The following is a 20,620-nucleotide window of genomic DNA, read 5'->3' as shown; positions in this document are numbered from 1 at the left end:
TATAAAATACACTAACTGAAGCAAAACTGCTCCCAAATCCCACAGCCTAAGACCCCACTAGTTAGCTATTAGAAGTCAAAGCAGATCACCAATGTGATCTGAATTCATAAATGTACAATAAATAAGCTTCTTGAGGAGCAAATTTAAAATCAAAAACCACTGAAGAATTCCACAGTATCTGTAGCAGAGTACCTGTAACATCAGAACACGCGATAAATGCTTCAAATACAGACACGTTCTTTCTTGCCAGCTGTTAAAGGTTAAAGCTTTTAGGCAATAGTGGTTCTTAAAATAACATTGTAAATAGGTGTACTGAGTCTGGCTAGGATGGAGTTAATTCTCTTCCTAGCACCGTAAGGGCTGTTATGTTTTGGGTTTGTGGCTAAGAGTGCTAGTAACACTGATATGTTATCAACACAAAAGTCTTGGCTAATGCTTACACAGCACTGAGGTTTCCTTTTTCATTGCACCACCTTCTTTTACCTCTCCATCCCCTGCAGCAAGTAGATTGAGATGGGGAAGAAGCTGAGAGAGTGCAAAGCTAGGAGAGTTGACCCCCACTGACCAAAGGGATTTTCCATACTTTACAAAGTCCTGCTCAGCAATAAAAGCTCAGGAAAAGGGGAAGGAAGGGGGACAACTGAGGTTACAGTGCATGTCTTCCCTATGTTAGCATCTGCCTACTGACAGGAAATAAATTCCTTACCTTGGTTTGCTTCCACACACAGATTTGCATCACCTATTAAACTGTCTTTATCTCATCCCATGAGCTTGGTTTTGCCTTTCTGATTCTCTCCTTCGCCTCTGTGTGGTGCAGTGGAAGTCAACAAGCAACCGGGCTGAAGGGCTTATCTGCCTGCTGGAGTCAACCAGCACCACAGCAGCCTAGCGTTTTGAGCCAGATGCTTTAGCAGCCCAAAGTCAGACAACAGTAATTCATTCATATTAATGGTGATTTGCTTTAAGATACTCCAGTTTATTACAGACAACACAATAAAACATAATATCAAAAAAGGTAGATTGCAGAGTTCTTACACCACAGAATGCCAATAGTTATAAAAATTGAAATGATACCATTGAAAGTTCATGAACACTTGTGGGAAAAGTTATAGGGAGACATAGATGTAAAAGAGAAAAATATTATCAAGTGAGTTTAAAAAAAGATATGTGACCCAAGCTTTTTTTTTTTTTAATAGAAAATTTAATAGCATTCTTCAACTCAAACAATCCCATCATATCCAAATATCCATAATGCAGTTAAATCCAGATTTTGAACCTCTAGAGAACAGATCCATTGTTCCAGTTAACTTGCATTAAGATAGCTTGTGTCCAAGTCACTTAGTGTTTATTTATCATGCTGAAGTTGATAGATCATTTGCTACACAGTTACAAGAACAACAGTTTACAATTCTTAAGTTACAAAAATAGTTATCACTCATTAGTATTTCTATACATATCTCAAGCTATTATATGCATACTCTGTACAGTGGATGTTAACAGTGGTTACGTTTGCTTCCTTAAAACAAAAAAGGACTAAGTCACTCATGGTCAGACCCAAAATATTTAGGCACCCTAATCTGCTTGCATGTCTGGCATTAAACATCCCTACTGACACAAAGGAAAAGCAGTTTCTGTATCCAAACACAACACTCACCCATGTTGCAAGACCCTTACAACAGTCTCACGCTATGCTGCAGGGCTTTAACTTGACTAATTCCTTCTGGAGAACAGTCCCTGCCCAACAGGTCAACCCACAGACAGAAAATCAGGTATCCATGCCAAAAGCTATAGGGGCAGCACTGCAATCTACCCTTTCATTACCAGAAACCCCACCTAAAGGTCAAAAAGGAAGGTGGCTTCTCAAGTAGACAAAACATGTTTTTGACATATCCAAGTGATTGTTTCCAACATGGTTTTAGTTCGGTTTTGGCTTGGGTTTTTATTTCCTTTTTTTTTTTTTTTTTTCCCTCCTCCTATACAAAGTCACCAAAATAACAGACCAAAATAAATGATCAGGGCTAACACTAGCAAACATTCTGCTGGTGGCAGTAGTCCATTATTGAAGAGCATTGGCTGCACTCATATTATTTATTCTTTGCTTTCAGATGTAATAAGCCTGGAAGCACTGCTAGGTTTTGGCATTTTATTAGAGGAGGTGGAAAAATTGAATTCTCAGAGGTATTACTGCTAGGTTTAGTCATCTCTTAACTAGATGTCCAGTCCCACTGACATTAGATTCACATAGGTGCCTGACTCCAAAACAACTCACCCATTTTATAAGATACTGCCTGGTAACAGATAGATATCCCACTACATACTGGGGAGAAAGAGGAGGGGAAAAAAGCAAAACCACAACTAAGCCCCACGTTCCACCTCCCACCCCCCCAAAAAAAAAGAAGCCTTAAATGGTGAATAAGAAATAACACTAATATTTTCTGAATTTGGAAATCCTTCTCATAATGCTTCAAGCACCATCCTTCCCATTACGAGGGTACAGCGTTTCAGTCAGATGGCTAAAGACCCTAAAAGTTCAACCCAAGCACTACAAGTGCTTACATGGTTAGCTTTACAAACCACACACTAAAAAGCCCATAGTATTGTTTGCAATGTACTACTATGAAGAAATCAACTCATTTGTAGAACTTCAGGGACGATCTGAAACAAAGTCAAATAAAGCACGTACTTAAGTCTGTCAGCATAAGGCTGCAAAATATACCACAATGTTAATATCAAGGTCATGCAAGAACCAAAAGTGCATTAAGAACTTCAAAGCCATACCACACAGGAAAAGATTCTTATGCTTGCCTTCACAGAAGAAGCAAACAATTGGCCCCTAAATACCAAGATGAGTAAACAAATTATAAATGAGATTCTACAGGCTCTTTCCTACATCAGGAATTCAAGAATAAGCACAAGGTATTATACCTCTTAGGAGGAAGGTTTCCCTTCTAACCTCTCCAAATGGTATTCGATGGTTGGATCTTTGAGTTCATTTATTTGGTGGCTTCATACGTTCATTTTTAAAGCATCATATTTAAAATGTTAAATAACTTTGTTCTCCAGGGCAGAGTGGCCAAATAGCTAACATTTTGTACTCATTTAAGTGTTTCATATTAATTTACCTTGTTACAATTTTGACATTTTACAGTTATTGTATACAGAATACATTTTGTTTTTTGATTGTGCCATGGCAGTACAACACCTGTACCACTGTTTCAACAGATAACTAAGAGCTCCCGTTTTGAAGTGCAACAGGAATTGCTATGAAGAGTTCAAGTGAAAGGAATTATACTGGAAATAAATTCCTTGAAATATAATAATGCAATACTACTATGTATGTATTTGATAGTATTTTAAGATTAAGAGGAATTTACAAATGAAATATTCATCACTTCAGGGAAAAAAAAAATCCATCAGAAAACATCTTACACACAGGGAAAACAAACCAGAAAAGACAATGGCTCTTCAAGCTGACCTTCTTGAAAGAATTTATACTTTGTACTCATTGGTCTACAGTGAACCAAAAGGCTTGCCTTTGTTTAATAAAACAAGAAAACAAAACACAATTGAGATAAATAAATACAAAATTATTATAGGTCTCTCATTTGCATGCACTCTTCTTATTGTTTGTTTACAAAGTTATGCAATTTCAAATTGCCTTCCCTTGCTCTTTTTGCATAGTATTTCCAAGCTTAGCCACAGAAATCAAGTCTAATTTGAATACTCAGATGCCACATCAGCTTATCTAAAGAGATGTTATATTAAAATTAGTAGTCAAGTTCAAACTGTTGCTTTGTTTGGTTAATAACATGTTGACATGTTTTGCAAGCACGAACTAACACACACAGAATTGTAAGCTTTTGATTCTCCTGTAACTAACTTTGAGGATTCATCAGTAGAATTTTTACTACATTGCCTCTGTTTTTAGGTAAGAACTCTTAGTTATTCAGTAAGCCCACCACAAATTAATGGTGTTAAAGTTTACATCCATTAGATAACCCAGGTGATTAAGAGATGTAAGAAAAAACAAGAGCTTTATTTTTCCCCCACATACACAGAAAGAATAATTCCACTGATCATTCTTTATTTTAAAGTAGCCGACACCAAGCATGTTATGCAATGGAAGATTCACAGACTTAAGTATGCATTTTGCTCGGTATGTATGCCAGTCTTTCAAATATCAGTTGGAGTCTCACAACACCACATACAAGTGTAAAATCCCTAAGCACGCGCTTGTTCAAGCAGCGTTCACTGGTGTGACCAAATAACTATATCACTGTGCCATTCCAGTTATTCTAGATTATCTATCATCCTTTGAACTGGTTTAAATTAGTACAAAAAAATATCTGCCTAGAGCTCTTCTCTCGATCTTTCTACTTAAAAATGAAAACAAAAACAAAACAACAATCTTGAGGCTTAAATACTTGGGAATAGAGGAAAAAAAAAATCTATCACTTACTGGTTGACTTCAGATCTGACATGGTTTAAAACAGAATTTTCCCTGTGTTCCAAAAAAAAAAAAATAAATGAGCCTTTCTATGACAGACAACATAGTAGATGTTACTTCCCTACTTCTAGCCAGCTCCCCACTATTCTGGTCTTGAGTTATCAGCTCTATCTTTTCATACTACCAGACCAGCTTCTGCACGTTTTATCAGACACAAGACAGAACCTCATCTATGCTCTAGGAAGATTAGGAGAGCCAGTTGTGAATTAGTTTGCCTTATGATCATAAGCTGTAATAAAGAATGTTTAAAAGTGCCCAGATACAAGAAAAAAATCAGAACATAATTAAGTCATCAATTATTTCAGTATCAAAGTTCTTGTAAGCCAACATCTTCATCAATCAAAAGTTACAGGAAACTGACAGTGTAGGTTCCAATACAGACACACTTTTAAAAGACATTGTGGATGAGTGCTCAAAGCATTCAGAGGATTTTTATTTTCTGTACAGTTACTAATTTTCTTTTAAATCAGTCTTAATTGATATGTTTCCCAGCACCTCTACCCCTAATTAAGTCCACCTAAAGAATGCCAATGAAAGACAATAGACACATAACTTTACTGAATTACTGAAGCATAAAACATCATTAGTTACAAGAAGTTACTCAGCAGCCTTTTTCCATAGTGTTTATTACTAGTTCATTTTAATTAGCTTATTTCCAGGAGATAGGCAGCATAAAAACCGCAACACCTATTTAAAAAAAATTAGAATTTATTACAATGCAATGGTCTCGATAGTATTTTCTTACAGCTGCATCTTATTTAATACTGAAATAAAACAATTCTGATCTAGTTAGTTTTAAAAGTTTTGCCCCTAACCATTCAAATAGTCAGCCTTCAAAAGTCAAGCAACTTTGGACCTCAAATTTAGAATCACTGTGTTTGGTAAAAGCCCTGGAAATTCTCATTGTGCAAACTAACTCAAGGAAATTATTTTTTAATAGTTTTGTTATAGGTCAGTCTCATGATTACATCATAATTTATTCTTACAGAAAGAGTTGCTTTATCCTCACTTATATAACCAATGTGAACTGTGAGCGCTCAGGAGATTCAGGTAACTACTGCATTGCTTACCGAGTCTGTGCACAAAATGCACATACCCCAACGTATGAACACTGACAAGTAGCTTAGTACATGGTATATTAAAACAATAAAAATGTAGTAAATTTACATCAACCTGCCCAAACCCATATTCAAACAGCTTCTCACTTAGATCCTGACTACACAATTTTTATTTGTATAGCTGTACTCAAAATTTAATCAAAAGAACAAATTGGAATGACACTGTCAAAGTCTTACCCCTTCATTTTCCACGGTTTTGAATTTTTCCTTTGTCAGTAGTGATTCTGGGGGATTTTTTTTTAACCTTACTTTAAACCTAACAACATACATTCTCCTTATAACATCGCAGAGGTAGCAGAGGGAAATATGAAAGAAAAGATGCCAGATTCTAGAAGTTGCACATTCAAGTATAGCGTCATCCATGAGTGCTTTCCTGGCTTTCACAGACTGCATGTCACCTCTAATCAAGTATAGCAAATGAAAAGTAGAATCCCAAAACAAAGAACTATTGCCACTAATACTAGTTTCACACCCAGATACCTCAAAGCAATCTTGTTACTTAAGTAGTTATACCGTAAATTTCAAGAGTCAAATATCAAGAACTAAAGTATAAACTTAAAATTTATGAGTACCAATTTTTCTAAAATGCTCATTAGTGACACATTTCACCTAAACAGACAGAAATACACACAATTACTCCAAGTTGATGTACCACACTGTAGGGAAAGGTCCCAACTCAGTTCAAGAATCTGTAATTTCCCCTCCCCCTCCAACCACACAACTTGACAGAAGTGTTTACAGTAACAGAAAGCAAACAGAAGGGGAAAACACAACATTTAACAAGTGCATCTATGTACATTTTGCACCTTTTTCCTCCTTGCATTTCAAGTGAACAGGCCACCAGGTTTGCTATGCGTTACATGCACATACTCTCACCCTTACTTAGAACCAGTCCTATTTAAAGGATCTCTGCAAGCTTCAAGAGCAGTCATTCCACACTAACTAACAGGTGCTTTTACTGCGGAGGCTGAAGTACATTTAAATATTCTGACTGGCCCAGCTGGTAGGTTGTGTTTCCTCCACAGTCCACATACTGGTATCTCTCTTGGGATATTTGCTCAGAGTGGCCGAAGTAAGAGGTTGTCACTGTCACTCTTGAAAACAAAAAACAGAAGAGACATTTGTTTTGTAAGGGGTTTTAACGCTCCCTCTTCTAAAAACCCGTGTTTTTAAGTTACTAGGGTTTTTAAGGAGCTAGTTTTAGGACAAAATACATAACAATAAGAACAAAGTTTTAAATAAAATAATACTAAAAAAATACCAGTTTATACTACCTACAGATTATTCATTCCCATGGGAAAAATTTGGTCTCCTGAGCAAAGACTTTTTTTTTTTTTTTTTTTCCTAAAGATGATAAAGCCAAGGTTTACTCATTAATACTTTGTTTTGGAAGGGGAACAGAAATGATTACAGAAGCTACACAATGGTTGGTTTACATACCATCTCTCCACCCCCAAAAAGCCAGGCTGCTACTTATGCAATCTGACACAAAAAGTGGACTCTGGCAGAGTCACACAAAAGTCACACAAAAGCATGTGACTGCCTCAAGGTCCTAAGGTTCTTAGCAATTTTTGAATAGCAGCTGATACACATAAGTTCATTTCAAAATATTTGATATCTTAGTAGCTCCGTGGACACAGCCCAACTGCAGAGCAGATACAGTAATAGTGGTTGGAACTATTAAGTTCCAATTACCAGAATTTGTCAAAACTTCAAATGTTCAGTTTCAAGAAATATAAGGCTACTACACTAAAAAGTAAGTTGATTTCATTTTATCTAAGATACACAAACACCACAATTAAATACTTCTAAGTAATATTTCAATGAGAACTACATGGCTTCTAAGGTTGTTTCCAACTAAAAGGAAGTTTCCATACTTACTGCATCATCACTACTATGTTATGAACTTTGATAGATGCTAAAGTACAGAAGTCACTGCAAAAGAAAGAAAGAGAGCTATTAGATTTGCATCAGCTTTTGTAGACAGTTATCTAAAAAGCAAGAATTGTTGCTTCATCCAGAAATTCTGCTACCTGTATATTTACAGCCTGCAGAGTTGCTAATAATGGCAACCAAAACACTTGTTGAAAAACAACTGCCTATGAGTGAATACTAAAGACTTGCACATTTGAGACTTTTGACATAAAGCACATTCACACGTGCTTACTTACATGTAACAATTCCCTAAAAAAAACCTTCTGTGAAACACCACTCGTTCCATCTTTCAGAACTTAATCTCAAGAAATACATCGCAACATGCCTTCACTGGTGAAGAATTCAACTATAAGGGCATATAGGCATAATTTGCTGTGATTTCACTTAGAGATGTCAAATTTAACTATAGAAAGGAAAATTCACCACAAAAGATCAAAGTTATGCTAGCTTCAGCATCCTGTTGTGTAAGATCAGCAATTTCTATCAAGAAGTCTTAGTATGCTTGCTCCAGAAATAAAGAACTTAGGAATGCCCTGGTATTTTTGCACTGATTCACTTCTCTATTATGCAAAGTGACCTTTAACCAGTCTGCAGAGACTGCAAAATCAATGACTGTTTTCTTGCGAGACAAAATTACAGACTTATGTTTTCTGCGAGACACCTACATACCTGTTACATAGTATGCTACATAAGTGTATACTTCCCCTCCCTCCCCTCAACCACAGATCAATGAGTTGCTCTTGATCACAGATTTATCAGCTCAGGAATGAAAGGCATGCAGTCAATGCAACAAGACTGTATGACAGCCACTCACAATATTTACTTGTGATTGTCATTCTTTTCCCCAGCTCAAATAAATATAGAATGAAATATGAAACAATGGACAATCACAGGTGATACAGATGATATGAAAATACAAACTGAACAGTTTTTATCAGAAGTTGTTTTACATTGGTATCTATAGTAATGACAAATATTTTGACTTTTTTTTTTTTTTTTTTTTTTTTTTACTGCTAGGCTTGAAACAGGATTTAGCTGGACCATACTGCCAGATATTCTCAGTTACTGTAGTTTTCCAATCCAAAATACAGACAACCTGTAACATAATGGTTATTTGGCGCTTAGGGACATGGTTTAGTGGGTGACACTGGTGGAAGGGGAATGGCTGGACCAGATGATCTTGGAGGTCTTTTCCAAACTTAATGATTCTGTTATTCTATTCTATGATTCTGTAATATAAAGCCATCTTGTATCCAAGCACTATGTTATTGACAGGCAAGCAGAGAGATATAATACCAACCTACTCCTTTTTAAGTTCCGATTATCTGGAAAAAAAGTCTTTTTAAAAAAAATACAACAAAAAACAAAACACACGCCATTACCACAAAACTGCACAGCACAAAACGGTAGATAGGAAAGTACATTGAAGGTAAGCTGCAAAAATCCAACTCTCTAAAAATAAATGGGTGGAAATACCCTGTAGGATGACGATTTCATCACACAGGTCCGCTGAATCCAGATAACACTTCAGTATCTCAAAGGTTACTTGACCGAAGCTGATTTTACAGGAAACCTACTCTCTAGGATCAAAGTAACTCTTTAGTTATTCCTAACCCAAGACCTAAACTGACTAGATGGGGAAACATCAAAATGCCTACAATATTGTAATTCACTGTAATAAAGAGAGTATTGCAGGTTGTACAAAGATTATCCAAGGACTTTCCCAGATAGTTTAGTATTAGAATCAGGGGAAAAAAAAAACAAACACAATAACAAATACAAAAACCTGCTATGATCAGCTAAAACTACATTGGCTTGGTACTTAAAGTAAGGTGGCTCACTGGCTGTGCCCTGGGTTTTTCTAAACAGGGAATCCAGGCTTTTGAGACTTGCAGTACACAGAAAGAACTGACGCCCATTCACAATAACCTCCCAGACTTGGACTAAAACCACTGCATGTGTGGCTCTTAATGCATTGTAAACACATCACAACTTAGCTAATGACTGCTACTGACAAGCTTAGCTAATGACTGCTACCTTACTGTATCAGCCTGTATGAGTACCTAGATCCTTAGCTGACTCAAACTTCCCTACTTTTACAGGTCTTTATTACCAGTTACAGTATGTTTAGCACCACTTCACTGAAGCAAGCAGCATTTTCTTATGTGTGCAGGTTATGTATTAGTCTGCTTTTCCAGCAACATTCACAGACACCTGCTGTCCTGAAGGAGGCAAAGTCCACATTACGGATTACAGGCACAGACACACAGTAGCTTCTCTGCTTCCACTCCAAGACAGCCTGATTCACCTCTATGCTGAAGCAGCAAGCATAGCATTGTTCCATGCTATTGCTGAGGTTGCAGCTGTCAAGCTGCAGAATGGCCTGAAATCCATTTAGTTCAGATCACACACAGAACAGTTGTTGCCTATCCACATCTCTTCATGCATCTGAAGTCACCCAGGTTTATCTAAGGGCTAGCTTGAAATTAAGTTTCAACAATTGCTGGCAACAGACTCTCTCAGCATTACAGAAGCTGAGGCAACAATACAGACCATGGAATAAGTTTCAATGCATTGTTGTACCAGGAGTCAAAAACTACAACTACATAAGCATCAGCACAAGTTCTATGAAAGCCACATTTATTCTTCAGGTATCCAGAGGGTGAGTAGATTCATGGGATTCATTGTTTATGCAAACCTAACTTATATGCCTTTAAGTGGTGGCAAATGTACGACACTACTTAAAGTTAGCGGCCAATTTGCTATTTCACACCTGTCTCAATTTTTTCAAACTCTTTGAAGCTGTAAGACTCTCTCTTGCACCAAAGGGGCTGTTCAAGGCATCCACTTGAACTGCACACAGACCTGAAGTCTCAAGAGTTCAGAGTGAACAGAAAGAGTTAATTTCAGCATAAAAGAATTAATGCTTGGTTTTGTTACCAAAATATACTGAGCCCTTGGTCAAATAAACTTTCTGAAGCTATGAACAAAACAGCTTACACTTTAAGTATACGCTGTAAACACTGGTTATGACTGTATACATGTGTTCTGAAGAGCAGAAATATAAGCTAGTATTTAATTCTATACAAATTAGAGGCTAACTTCCTCTATCTCCACAGAAATTTACTGGAAAATTATTAAGGAATGTATCAAAGAAACACCGTATGCACTTCCACACCCTAAAGTAGCTGGTCCTAGCTATTACCAAAGCCTAAACTGTTGGGAATACAGACACCATGCAAAGTGCTGAGAGCCAGGTACAGCAAGCCACTGTATAATACCACTGAAAAGAGTATGGTTTAAGTTATTTTGCAGTACTGTTAAACTCATACAAAGAATGCCACACTATCTCTGTAAATATATTTCAGCTGTTTTTTTTCAAAAGCTCCATGATAATTTTTACCAAGACACAGGCAAATATTTATAGGCTGGTACACTTACAACATGTAGCTCATTTCATCCTGTATGACTGTGGGCACCATATAGTCAATCTAAAAAAAAAAGGCAAAAAAAAAACAACTGAGCAGATTTAAATATAAAGATTAACATACATTCAACTTCAAAAGCCCGTCCCATTTACCTGCTTCATATCCAGAGGACCAATGTTGGTGATGTTGTTTAGCCGTGCTTTGCCAATAACTGTTTTTGAAAACTGAACTTGGGCTGTAATGTTTGCTACTTCAACAGAGTAATAGTTGTTGTTTGTTATATTTAGCGTGTTCTAGAGAAAAGAAAAACAAACAAACAAACAAAGAATCCTTTAAGAATTAACCATTCTGTGTATCTAAATGAACATACATTTTTTAATTTGTGTATGAGTCAAAAATACCTAAAATTATGCAAGTATACTTTCCTGCCTTTGGGGATTTTCTTGGGGTGAGATGGAGGGGAACCACCACTCAACCCCTTTTTCAGAGGCGTTTGAATATATTGAGCAGCACCAAATTCTGCACAACTCCACTTGTGACCACTCCACTAGAAATACTGACCATTTCTTCCTATCCTCAGTTATTTGTTCCATGAAATTTAACTATTCCAGGACTCTTTCCTCTCATGGCTACTTTATTTAATTTAAAGACACTCATGAGGAATTCCACAAGTCTTTTGGCAATCCTGTATTCACTGCATTACCAAAAAATAATCAAGAGGCACGTGGAAAGAACTCCTTGAAGTTTTATGCTAAGTAGGAAATTTTTCTTCAAAATCAGTTTTGAGAGATGCAAAATACCAGGTATTCAATAACATTTCTGCACACACAACACGCTCTACTTTTCACTCATATTCCCCAAACAATGCAAAGAACTCCAAAGCCACCTTTTCCATGAAAATAGAAGATCCAATGGTAGCCTACAGCTACAGCTACAGAAACCAGCCACAGCAAGTCCAGCTACATTTTTTGAACTGCTGGTAGTTCTTAAGACACTAAGCTTACCAGTTAGCCTACATATAATAAACCGCTGCAGTAGCATCTCCTGTTGCATATATTACAAACACCCAAAGAGACAGACAGTCTTACCGTAATATTTAAATATATTATGCGTCTACCCTCTTCATAAGTGACGTACACTGACTTCACACCAATGTATTCAACATCAATTGAGCGAGGAAACAAGAAGAATACAGCCAGCCCAGAAAGAAGTAGACATACAATAACAGAAGCAGTCACGTAGAGCTTTCTGGAGATAAAAAAAAAAAAGACATTTCAGAGTCGAAGTGTATTAAAATAAAATAACGCACCACTCTTCTTGCTTAAGTGATAAGAAGAATGACTGCTTAATACAACCATCTCAGCCTATTTCCAGCTTCCATTAGTTGTGGGAAGGACTGTGCTGCACTTCATGTCTATGTCACAAATAGAGATGACACTCTTGTATACCTATATATATATATATATACACACACACATATATATATGTATGTATGTATGTATCAGGAAACAAGTTCCAAAACACACGGTTATCCCAGCATTCACAATTTAAAGAAGTAAACGGAAGAGGAAAATATTCATGTGCTTTAAGACATAAGCACTTTATGTCTTTAAAATTAACTTACAGTAGAACTTTTGACATTGTGCAGGATTCTTCAGTATATTGTGCTTGTATAACATACCCCAAAACAAGAATAAAGCCTTACATTCTTTGTCATAAAAGACTTTCTGGGAAAGTGTTAGGAATTTGTTTAGATCCCTGCTAAGGAACTGCAAACATGCAATTAACCTAACCTAAAAGAAGAAAGGGAGTTTAAATAACAAAGGTATACAAATAAAAGGTTCTATGGCAGTTGCGGTTTTCTCAAAATCAGAATGTTAGGGGAGTATTTCTCAAATCTGGACTACTATTACATCAAATCTGTGATCCAAGATATCTGAGATAGCATTATGTGAAGTTGTATTTTTTCCTGTCACTCATTTCTGTTTATCATAGAAGCATCAAAACATTTACAAAATGTAAGAACAATTACTTAACACTAATTAAACCTTTAAGTAGACCCTAGAAAAAATATACATATTTTAAAAATATGCTATATCACAGTGATAAGTTTATTCATTCTGCTAGCAGCTCAGAGCTTTTCAAATGAATTTCTAGGTGATTTATTTTGTAGCAGTAGCCCAAAGAAATTAATCCCTTTACTCTAACTTAAAATTTAATAGTGAAGGTGTATCTTCTTAGATCAATTAAGATGCTATAAAGCTTGATAAGTGGTTGCATAATTACTGTAGGTATTCAGATAATTACCTGCACGAAGTGACCATGCAGTATTACTAACTTTATAAGACACAGCATGATGGGAGCGGGCACACCTTAATAAACAACTCTCCAAGAGTTAGAGGTAAAGGTTCATATTACTCATAAGCAGGGTTCCTTTAATACTGAATGCAAGAAAACATTCCAGTGATTTTGCTTGAATCCCCTTAATGCTATCTCATTTAAATTGAGCAATTTTAATTACAAGAGAATAAATAACTGTGGATTCGCATATCACAACTATCAACTTACGTTCTTCTTGGCCTCAGTCTCTGATCACTGTATGGAATTAATGCTACCAGCTGGTTTTCCTGCCCTAGAAATAAAAACAACCTTTCAGAACTTAAACACAAAGAATAATTACTTTTGAAGTTACTTTAAATAGTGACCTTCAGAACTTTACAGCATCAAATAATATAGATGAACATTCAAAATCCAGTAATATTCTACATTCAGAAAGAAGCTCAGGCAGTCAGAACTGATCCAGAAGGCATTGTGTATCTCCTCATCAGGAAGTCAGGGAGTCAGGTTTGTTTAAAAACATATGCACATATGGATTTGGGTGGCTTTTGCAACACAAGTTGTGCCCAGGCTGCAGTCTGGAAATCACTGGTACATACAACTGTTTCTCACGGGACTGAATTGCAGCCATCTGGAAGCCAAAGAAATGCCCACTGGAACTTCTCCAAGCAACAAGACACCCCACCAGCCAGCGTTTTTAGGAGGTGGATATCTTAACAGCAGAAACAAAGAGCGTAAATACCGAGAAGCTACTGAAAATACATGGACTACACCTGTCTTTGTATCTTTTTCGATTTGCTATACAAGCAGGTGGAATTGAGATTGACCCACACGACAACAGAGAAGCCTCGAGAGCAAGTCTGGTTTCCATTTTAAGTCAAATGCCAAATTTGGTCAGCGCTATCACTTAGCTAATTGATCATGCTGAAGCAGATCCGAGCTGAATTGTTAAAATGGGCAAAGCATGCTGAGCACATACTAGTATGTAACATCAACCTCAGAAAAAGCCGTACCAATTTAAAACAGATTTTCATCTCAACTTCATTATACTGAAAACCTAAAGTGGTCCAAGTACCAAAAGGCAATTCCCTATGATTATTATACAGTTTAGACATCATAGCACATGTTGTGGTCTTCCCTACTATTCATGCAGCCACCCAGTCAACCCTTAATTTCCCCCTCTCCCCTCAAAAACCCCAAACATTGTTTTTATTATTTTTTATGTACGGAGGAATAATTAAAAAATGGTACACACACTTTCTCACTGGTACACACCAAGTTTTCAATTTTCCCCATACCCTCAGAAAAAAATTCAGTACCTTGCATGCCACCCCCCTACAGATATTGCTTTTCCAAGTAACCTGAAAAAGTGGCTTAATGTAAGTTACAGCTCTGGATGACGTTTGGCATGTACAGGGTTTATCTGTCAAACCATTTGCTCAAGTGCTGAAAACCCTGACATCTCAGCAATTTGTTTAAAATCCATGTGTATACTTTAATATATGTGTAATACTTCCCAAGTATTCTTTTTTAGCAACAGGAAGACAAAGGAAATCCCAAACATACTGTCATTCTGCAGAAGCATGTGATGTTTCAGAATTGTATTTTTCAAACAAACAAATACACATTTCTGGAATTTGGTATTCAGTATATAGCTTTACGTAAACAAGTGATTCTCGTCCAACCACAATCGATGTCCAGAGCATGATCTAATAAGGAGAACTGAGTATTGTTAACTGCACCTCCCTATGCACACTCACCCACCTGTTTTCAGAAGCGGTGCTTGTTATTTTAAAACTCTAAGAGTTATGAAGCTCTTACTTCCATTGGCCTGCCTACCTAATGCCAATACAACTAGAATGTAAGAGAGCGGTAAGGGGGCAGTGCTCCTAATGAGTTTTGTGGTAAGTAGCCTTTCTTTTTAAAACAACAAAAAAAAAATCTGATTTTTTTAAAGTCAAAATATTAGAACAACTTTTGTTTACACAGACCTGCACTCTTTTTACTCCCCATGTCTAGTGATACTTAAACATTGCCTACATTTGCAGCTATTTTTGTGAAGTTGCATATTGCTTCAAATAGTTCACAACTGGTAGTTAAAAAGGATGTATTAAAATGTCTCGAAAGTAAAAGGTTTGCAACTTCCACCTGCAAGAACTAGGCTTACGTGTGACTTTAAAACTGAGAAGCAAGGCACACTTGATTGCAAAGAGAGAAGAGCTATCAGGTAACAGTAAATGTTAATTAAATATCCATTTCATTCACTCAGCGCAATAACAATAAAATGCTTAGTGATAAAATGTAAAAACAATTTAAAAGTATCTTTACTAGGAGAATTATGCGCTAGGGCTTATAACAGTTACCACTGCACATATTTCTGAGGTAAATTTAGGGGTTTAAAAAAAGAAAAAGAAAACTTACCTCGTGGAATCCTTCCTGTTCCCTGGCAGGTAGGACAAGTGACACTGTCCCTTCCTGTGAATTCCACGTACGGAAACTGCGATACGTCCCCACACCTGCCGTCCTCGTTGTGCAGCTCAGAGTGAACTAACCCGTTCCTCATATTATCCGACACTGTACCTCCATCGTAGCCATCCTCCTTACACGTATGCATCGGTAGATGAGAAAGAGATTTTCCCATGTCTAAAATAAAAGGCAGAAGAAAGTTTTTTTCACGGAGAACAATTCAAATATGGCTTGCAATTTATTCCTCCACATCAAGTAGCTGTAAGTCTATGGTCACTAGTCAGCCTAGGCTCCTATAGCCTTCTGTGTGGTTAGATACCTTAAGATTTGCAAACCATAAAGGCCCAATCAAGCTGGAGTCAGTCTCCAACTAAGAATCTGAACTACACGAGACATCCATTCAGGTCCTTTGACACACACAGGTTAAAGGAGGACTGAGAGGTTTCCAAGGCAGAACAACGCAGCTGCTGCCAACACGTTGCAACACTCGAGTAGCACTGGATGAACTGGCACAGAATACATTGACCTCTGTATAAAATATTCAGGACTTAACGTGGTCTAAAAACCAAGTTCATGATGTTCAGTGGATTCTGCAAACACTACGGGCCCAATTCTACTAAGTTTTTTGGACTGAACTTGTTCTGAGAACACAGGAGCAGCTATTAATTTCTAAGCTAGAAATACAGAACTTGAAGTGTTTAAACTGATGATTCTCTTTAACCCAAAAGAGGATTGATTCACAGTAAAATCTAGGGGAAAAATGAGAGCTACTTAAATGTAAATGCAGGCAACATGTAGCGTTTATAAAAACTTGTCAAAAATGTCAGTCACAAAACAGTTTTTGTTACCTCTGCAAATTTTATATTTTTCTCATGAGCATAGCTTTTCAGCAAAGCCACCAAAACACCCATGAAACACTCAAAACCAGAAACCACAAGGAAGTGATACAAGTGGCAGCCTTCCTAGTTTGCAACAGGTGTGGAACAATTCAAAGTTAAAAAGAAAAAAAGATCTGTTGAGCCTTGGCAATCAGTTGTTCAGCTTAACCCCATAACACCCTCTAATTACCCACCACAGAGGCCCTAACCACACAATTCACTAGCATCTTGGGGAACAGGGGGATTTGAAATGAGTATGCAAAACTCATTCAGTTTTCCTACTGCAAATGGAATTTTTAAATGAGGTTGCTAGTAATGATCACGCTGGTCCACTGAGAAAGGAAGCTCGAGGAGGAAGATTAAGGAATCAATGCAAGCCAGAATATTTTAAACCAACCACTCCAGACAAAACAGGAAGATCTGAAATATGCTGATGGTGAATGTAGGAGGAAAAACGTAACTATTGCTGACAAGTCCCAGTTACTGTTTCAGCAAACACACAGTGTTATTTTATTCATTTAAGTAATAAGACCCTTATGGGAAGGAAAACTACTTATACTCATGTTGCCACAGTAATTTTGAAACACTGCAGTTTGGGTGTCATTCAATAATGGAAATTATTGAATTGAAAATTGAAGCTGTTGAAGAAAAGTTTCCTGAAAAAGCAGTTGAAATTTATTCCACACATGGTTTTTGCTTACTGCTGTCCCTGTAGCTTACCTTTTGCTTTACCTGTAGCTTTGCCTTTAAACTACAAAACTCAAGTCGTGCAGCTTAGGCAACAGCCATCACACTGACAGGTCTGAAAGCTTTGGGATCAGTCCCTAGCCCTGCTGCATTACAACCACATTCAATTTACCTGCTCTACTGCTGGTAGACTCAGGCTATGTCAACATTAAAAGTAAATACAGAGCAATAAAAGCAAGTCTAGAAATAAACAGTTATTAAAGATCTAACATCCACACTATGCTTGGTTTTGCAGGTTTTATTTCATACCACCTCTAGCTGAGACTGAACACCCACGTGCAACTGAGACATACATGTATCTTCTAGTTTTAACTTCTTCCAAAATGAAGTGCTGAGACACTTTCTGATCACACTGTGATGTGAACCAAAGTGCAGCAAGTGAGGATAACCGCAAATTCATTTCACACCCTCGATTTGAATTAAAATAGTAATGCAGATGTGAAGATGTATCCCCCAATGCCAAGTGTACCTGAGTTTCAATAATTAAAATTTAATAGTGTTTTTCTGCCAGAGACTTAGAAGACACGTGCCCCAGTTTACAAATGAGAAAACAGACAACAACCTCCCAGTGAAACATGTTCCTCCAGCATGCATTCTGAGCCACTACTACACCTGACCAATGCTTAAAAACACCTTGGTCTTTCACCCAGTGCTTCCATGCTGAACAGTAGCTCTGAGAACATCTTTGTACATGAGCCTCCATCTCATGACCACAACCTCAAGCCCAACTTTCTTAATTAATATCTGTGCTTCACCCCAGCCTCTCACTTGTAACTGATATACACGTACGTGCTCCAGTTTCCCTGAACTCATCTCTAGTTTCCTTGAATTCTGTTTGTTAGAGAGAACTCATAAGAAAACGTTGTGATAAGGCGGTTTTGTTTAAGGCTGCTCCCTTCAGAGTGCTCTGGCACTTCAGTACAACAGAACACAACAAAACAAAACCCAAATAACCTGCTAAGAATAGAAAACAACCACATCCTGAGTCACATGTGAAATTTATGAAAACCACTTTTTGTTTATGAACTTGGGGAAAAATTTGTGGAGTTAAACTAAACTGCCCTACTTTCCCAAATAAACAGCTGGGGTGCTGTTCTTACTTCTTTGCACATACATAAACTTGAGATTAGAGACCTACTTCATTTTTTAAAATAACACCCGGCTTTTAGGCCCCACAACCTGCTGCCAGCTGTGGCTGATCAGCAGCACGGCAGGCTTCCCAAAACAGCGGCAGGCACAGCCATGACTTGGCAGCCCCAAACCTGCCCTACTGGGGCAGAAAGATCCCGCGATGTGCGACCCAAACCTACTCTCCACAAACATACCTCCCCCCACCCGCCCCGGAAGGCTGGCGCTCCCCAAATTAACCAACTCAGGACGCTGCCGACGCCCCCACATTCACCCCCAGGGACCCCGACACGCACACATCGGGCTGTTTGCACAAACACCCCAGCGGGCGAGGATCACGGCGCCCCCCGCCCGAGCTGGGCCAGCTCGGCCCCACCGCCAAACGCCCCCCCCCCACCCCCTTCACCGGCCCGACCCCACCGGGCCCCGCCGCTGCCCTCGGCCCGGCTCCCCCCCAGGCCCCGCCGCCGCCGCCCCGCGGCTCCCCCCAGCCCCACCTGCGGCCGGGCCGGGCCGGAGGCTCCGGGCACGACGCAGCAGCGGCCCCGGCGCTGAGCCTCGAGCGCAGGCGCAGAGGGCGGCGCCGCGGTTGTTCGCAAGGGCCGGGCCTGCTGGGGTGGGGGGGAGCCCGGGTTGCTGGGGGGCCGCTGCACTCAGGGGGTGGCCCCGCTGCGGGGTCTCGTCCTGCCCGCTCGGCGCTGGGGTGCCCGGGTCGCTTCTTCACGGGGCTCGGGGCAGCCCCCGGGCCTGCTGCTGCCGCAGCACAAAATGGGGCGCGCCGCGGGGCCGGGCTGTTCCCAGAGCAACCCAAGATGGGGGAAAAGCGTTGGAAGTAAAACCAAGGCTAAATGATGAAGATAAAAGGAACTGGCCCGGTCCCTCCTCCAAGCGGAGGGCAGAACGGGTTTCCTAACTTCCAACAGCAGTTCCCTGCCCTGCCTGCGGTTGTACGTCTCCCCTCCTCCACATAAGCTCTGCGTAGCTTTCATCTCAGGAAAAAAAAAAAAAAAAAGTGCTTATTTTTCTTTCCCCAGCTGATCATGGTGGTATCTTAATAGCCAGCATCGTTATTTTCTGTTCCTTGTTTGATCAGCTCTAGTGGAAGGAAGTTACCGCACTGTGCTCCTGGGGAAATTAGAAGCTTGAGCAAGGAAAGCTAGAGCAGGTCAGCGAAAAAAATAAGGTGGTAGGAAATGAGGCACACCACCACTTTCAGGGGCTGCAATTTGGCTTTATAGCTCACGTCGCATTTTGCAAGTTCTTGCACAACCAATGTTTATTCAGGGCATGAGCGGTGACATGTGCTCTGAGCATTTTGCTCTGGCAAAATGAGTAAAGTATATTGAAACTGAATGAAATCGAGGTTGTTGCTGTCCTTTGTGTGCCGGTATCTGGTCCATGATGTGGTTACCCAGTGTCTGTGGTGACATAAAGAGACCACTCAGGGGGTTGCAGTGCAGCCAAGGGACAAGAGGCTGCATGGAGGGGATGCAGCTGGGAATGAAGGAGATGGAGGGCCAGAGGAGCTCGGCCCAGCTCAGGAGCTATGGTCCAACTGGTGAAATGAATCAGGCCACTGAGGAGCAGAGGACCTGGAGGAAACCACATAACAAAGTCCGAGGGCAAGCATGGGGCAGGTTTTAAGGGATGTGATAAGGAATCAAGGTCATTATGACAGCATGGGGTGGGCATGAGGCCAGGACAGGGTGCCAAGCTGCTTCAGATGCTGGGAGGTGACACACGGCCTCCAGCATCAACCCAGAGCTGCTGCAGGTGTGAGCCTTGCTGGCAGAGCTCATGCCTCGCTCTGTGTCCAGGGAATGATAAGCAAAAAAAAAAAAATAACCCTCACCTGCACAAATATGCACTCAGAAAAAAAAAAAAAATGGTCTGCATGTTTCTTGACCAGGGCCAATGCTGTTCCATTTATTCCTTTTATCCTTGGAACTTTCTTGTGTCTTCTGGGAGTTTAAGAGGTCACATCCAGCAATTGTCCTTACCCCTGGTTTGCCAGTTCAAGTAAAGGAGGGGCCTGCATGCTGCTTAGTGGGGACTCTACTTCTATAGCCAGGCATG

At 39.2% G+C, this 20,620-nt stretch overlaps 1 protein-coding gene across 1 annotated transcript; it reads right to left on the bottom strand.

Annotated features, from left to right (window-relative positions):
* Window positions 1-1,178: 1,178 nt before the first annotated feature.
* On the bottom strand, window positions 1,179-19,101 carry TMEM106B (transmembrane protein 106B). Its single transcript, XM_032180797.1, has 8 exons — window positions 19,042-19,101; window positions 15,747-15,968; window positions 13,557-13,620; window positions 12,077-12,236; window positions 11,141-11,281; window positions 11,002-11,051; window positions 7,507-7,560; window positions 1,179-6,719 (listed from the first exon to the last, which is right to left on the bottom strand). Exons 2-8 carry the CDS (start codon window positions 15,964-15,966, stop codon window positions 6,581-6,583), a joined length of 828 nt encoding a protein of 275 aa, XP_032036688.1. The 5' UTR covers window positions 15,967-15,968; window positions 19,042-19,101; the 3' UTR covers window positions 1,179-6,580.
* Between the last annotated feature and the right edge of the window lie 1,519 nt (window positions 19,102-20,620).

The sequence above is a fragment of the Aythya fuligula genome, chromosome 2 (genome assembly GCF_009819795.1).
Source record: "Aythya fuligula isolate bAytFul2 chromosome 2, bAytFul2.pri, whole genome shotgun sequence".
Taxonomy (NCBI): Eukaryota; Metazoa; Chordata; class Aves; order Anseriformes; family Anatidae; genus Aythya; species Aythya fuligula.
Note: the sequence above shows the minus strand (reverse complement) of the source record. Positions and strands in the feature narration are given on the sequence as shown.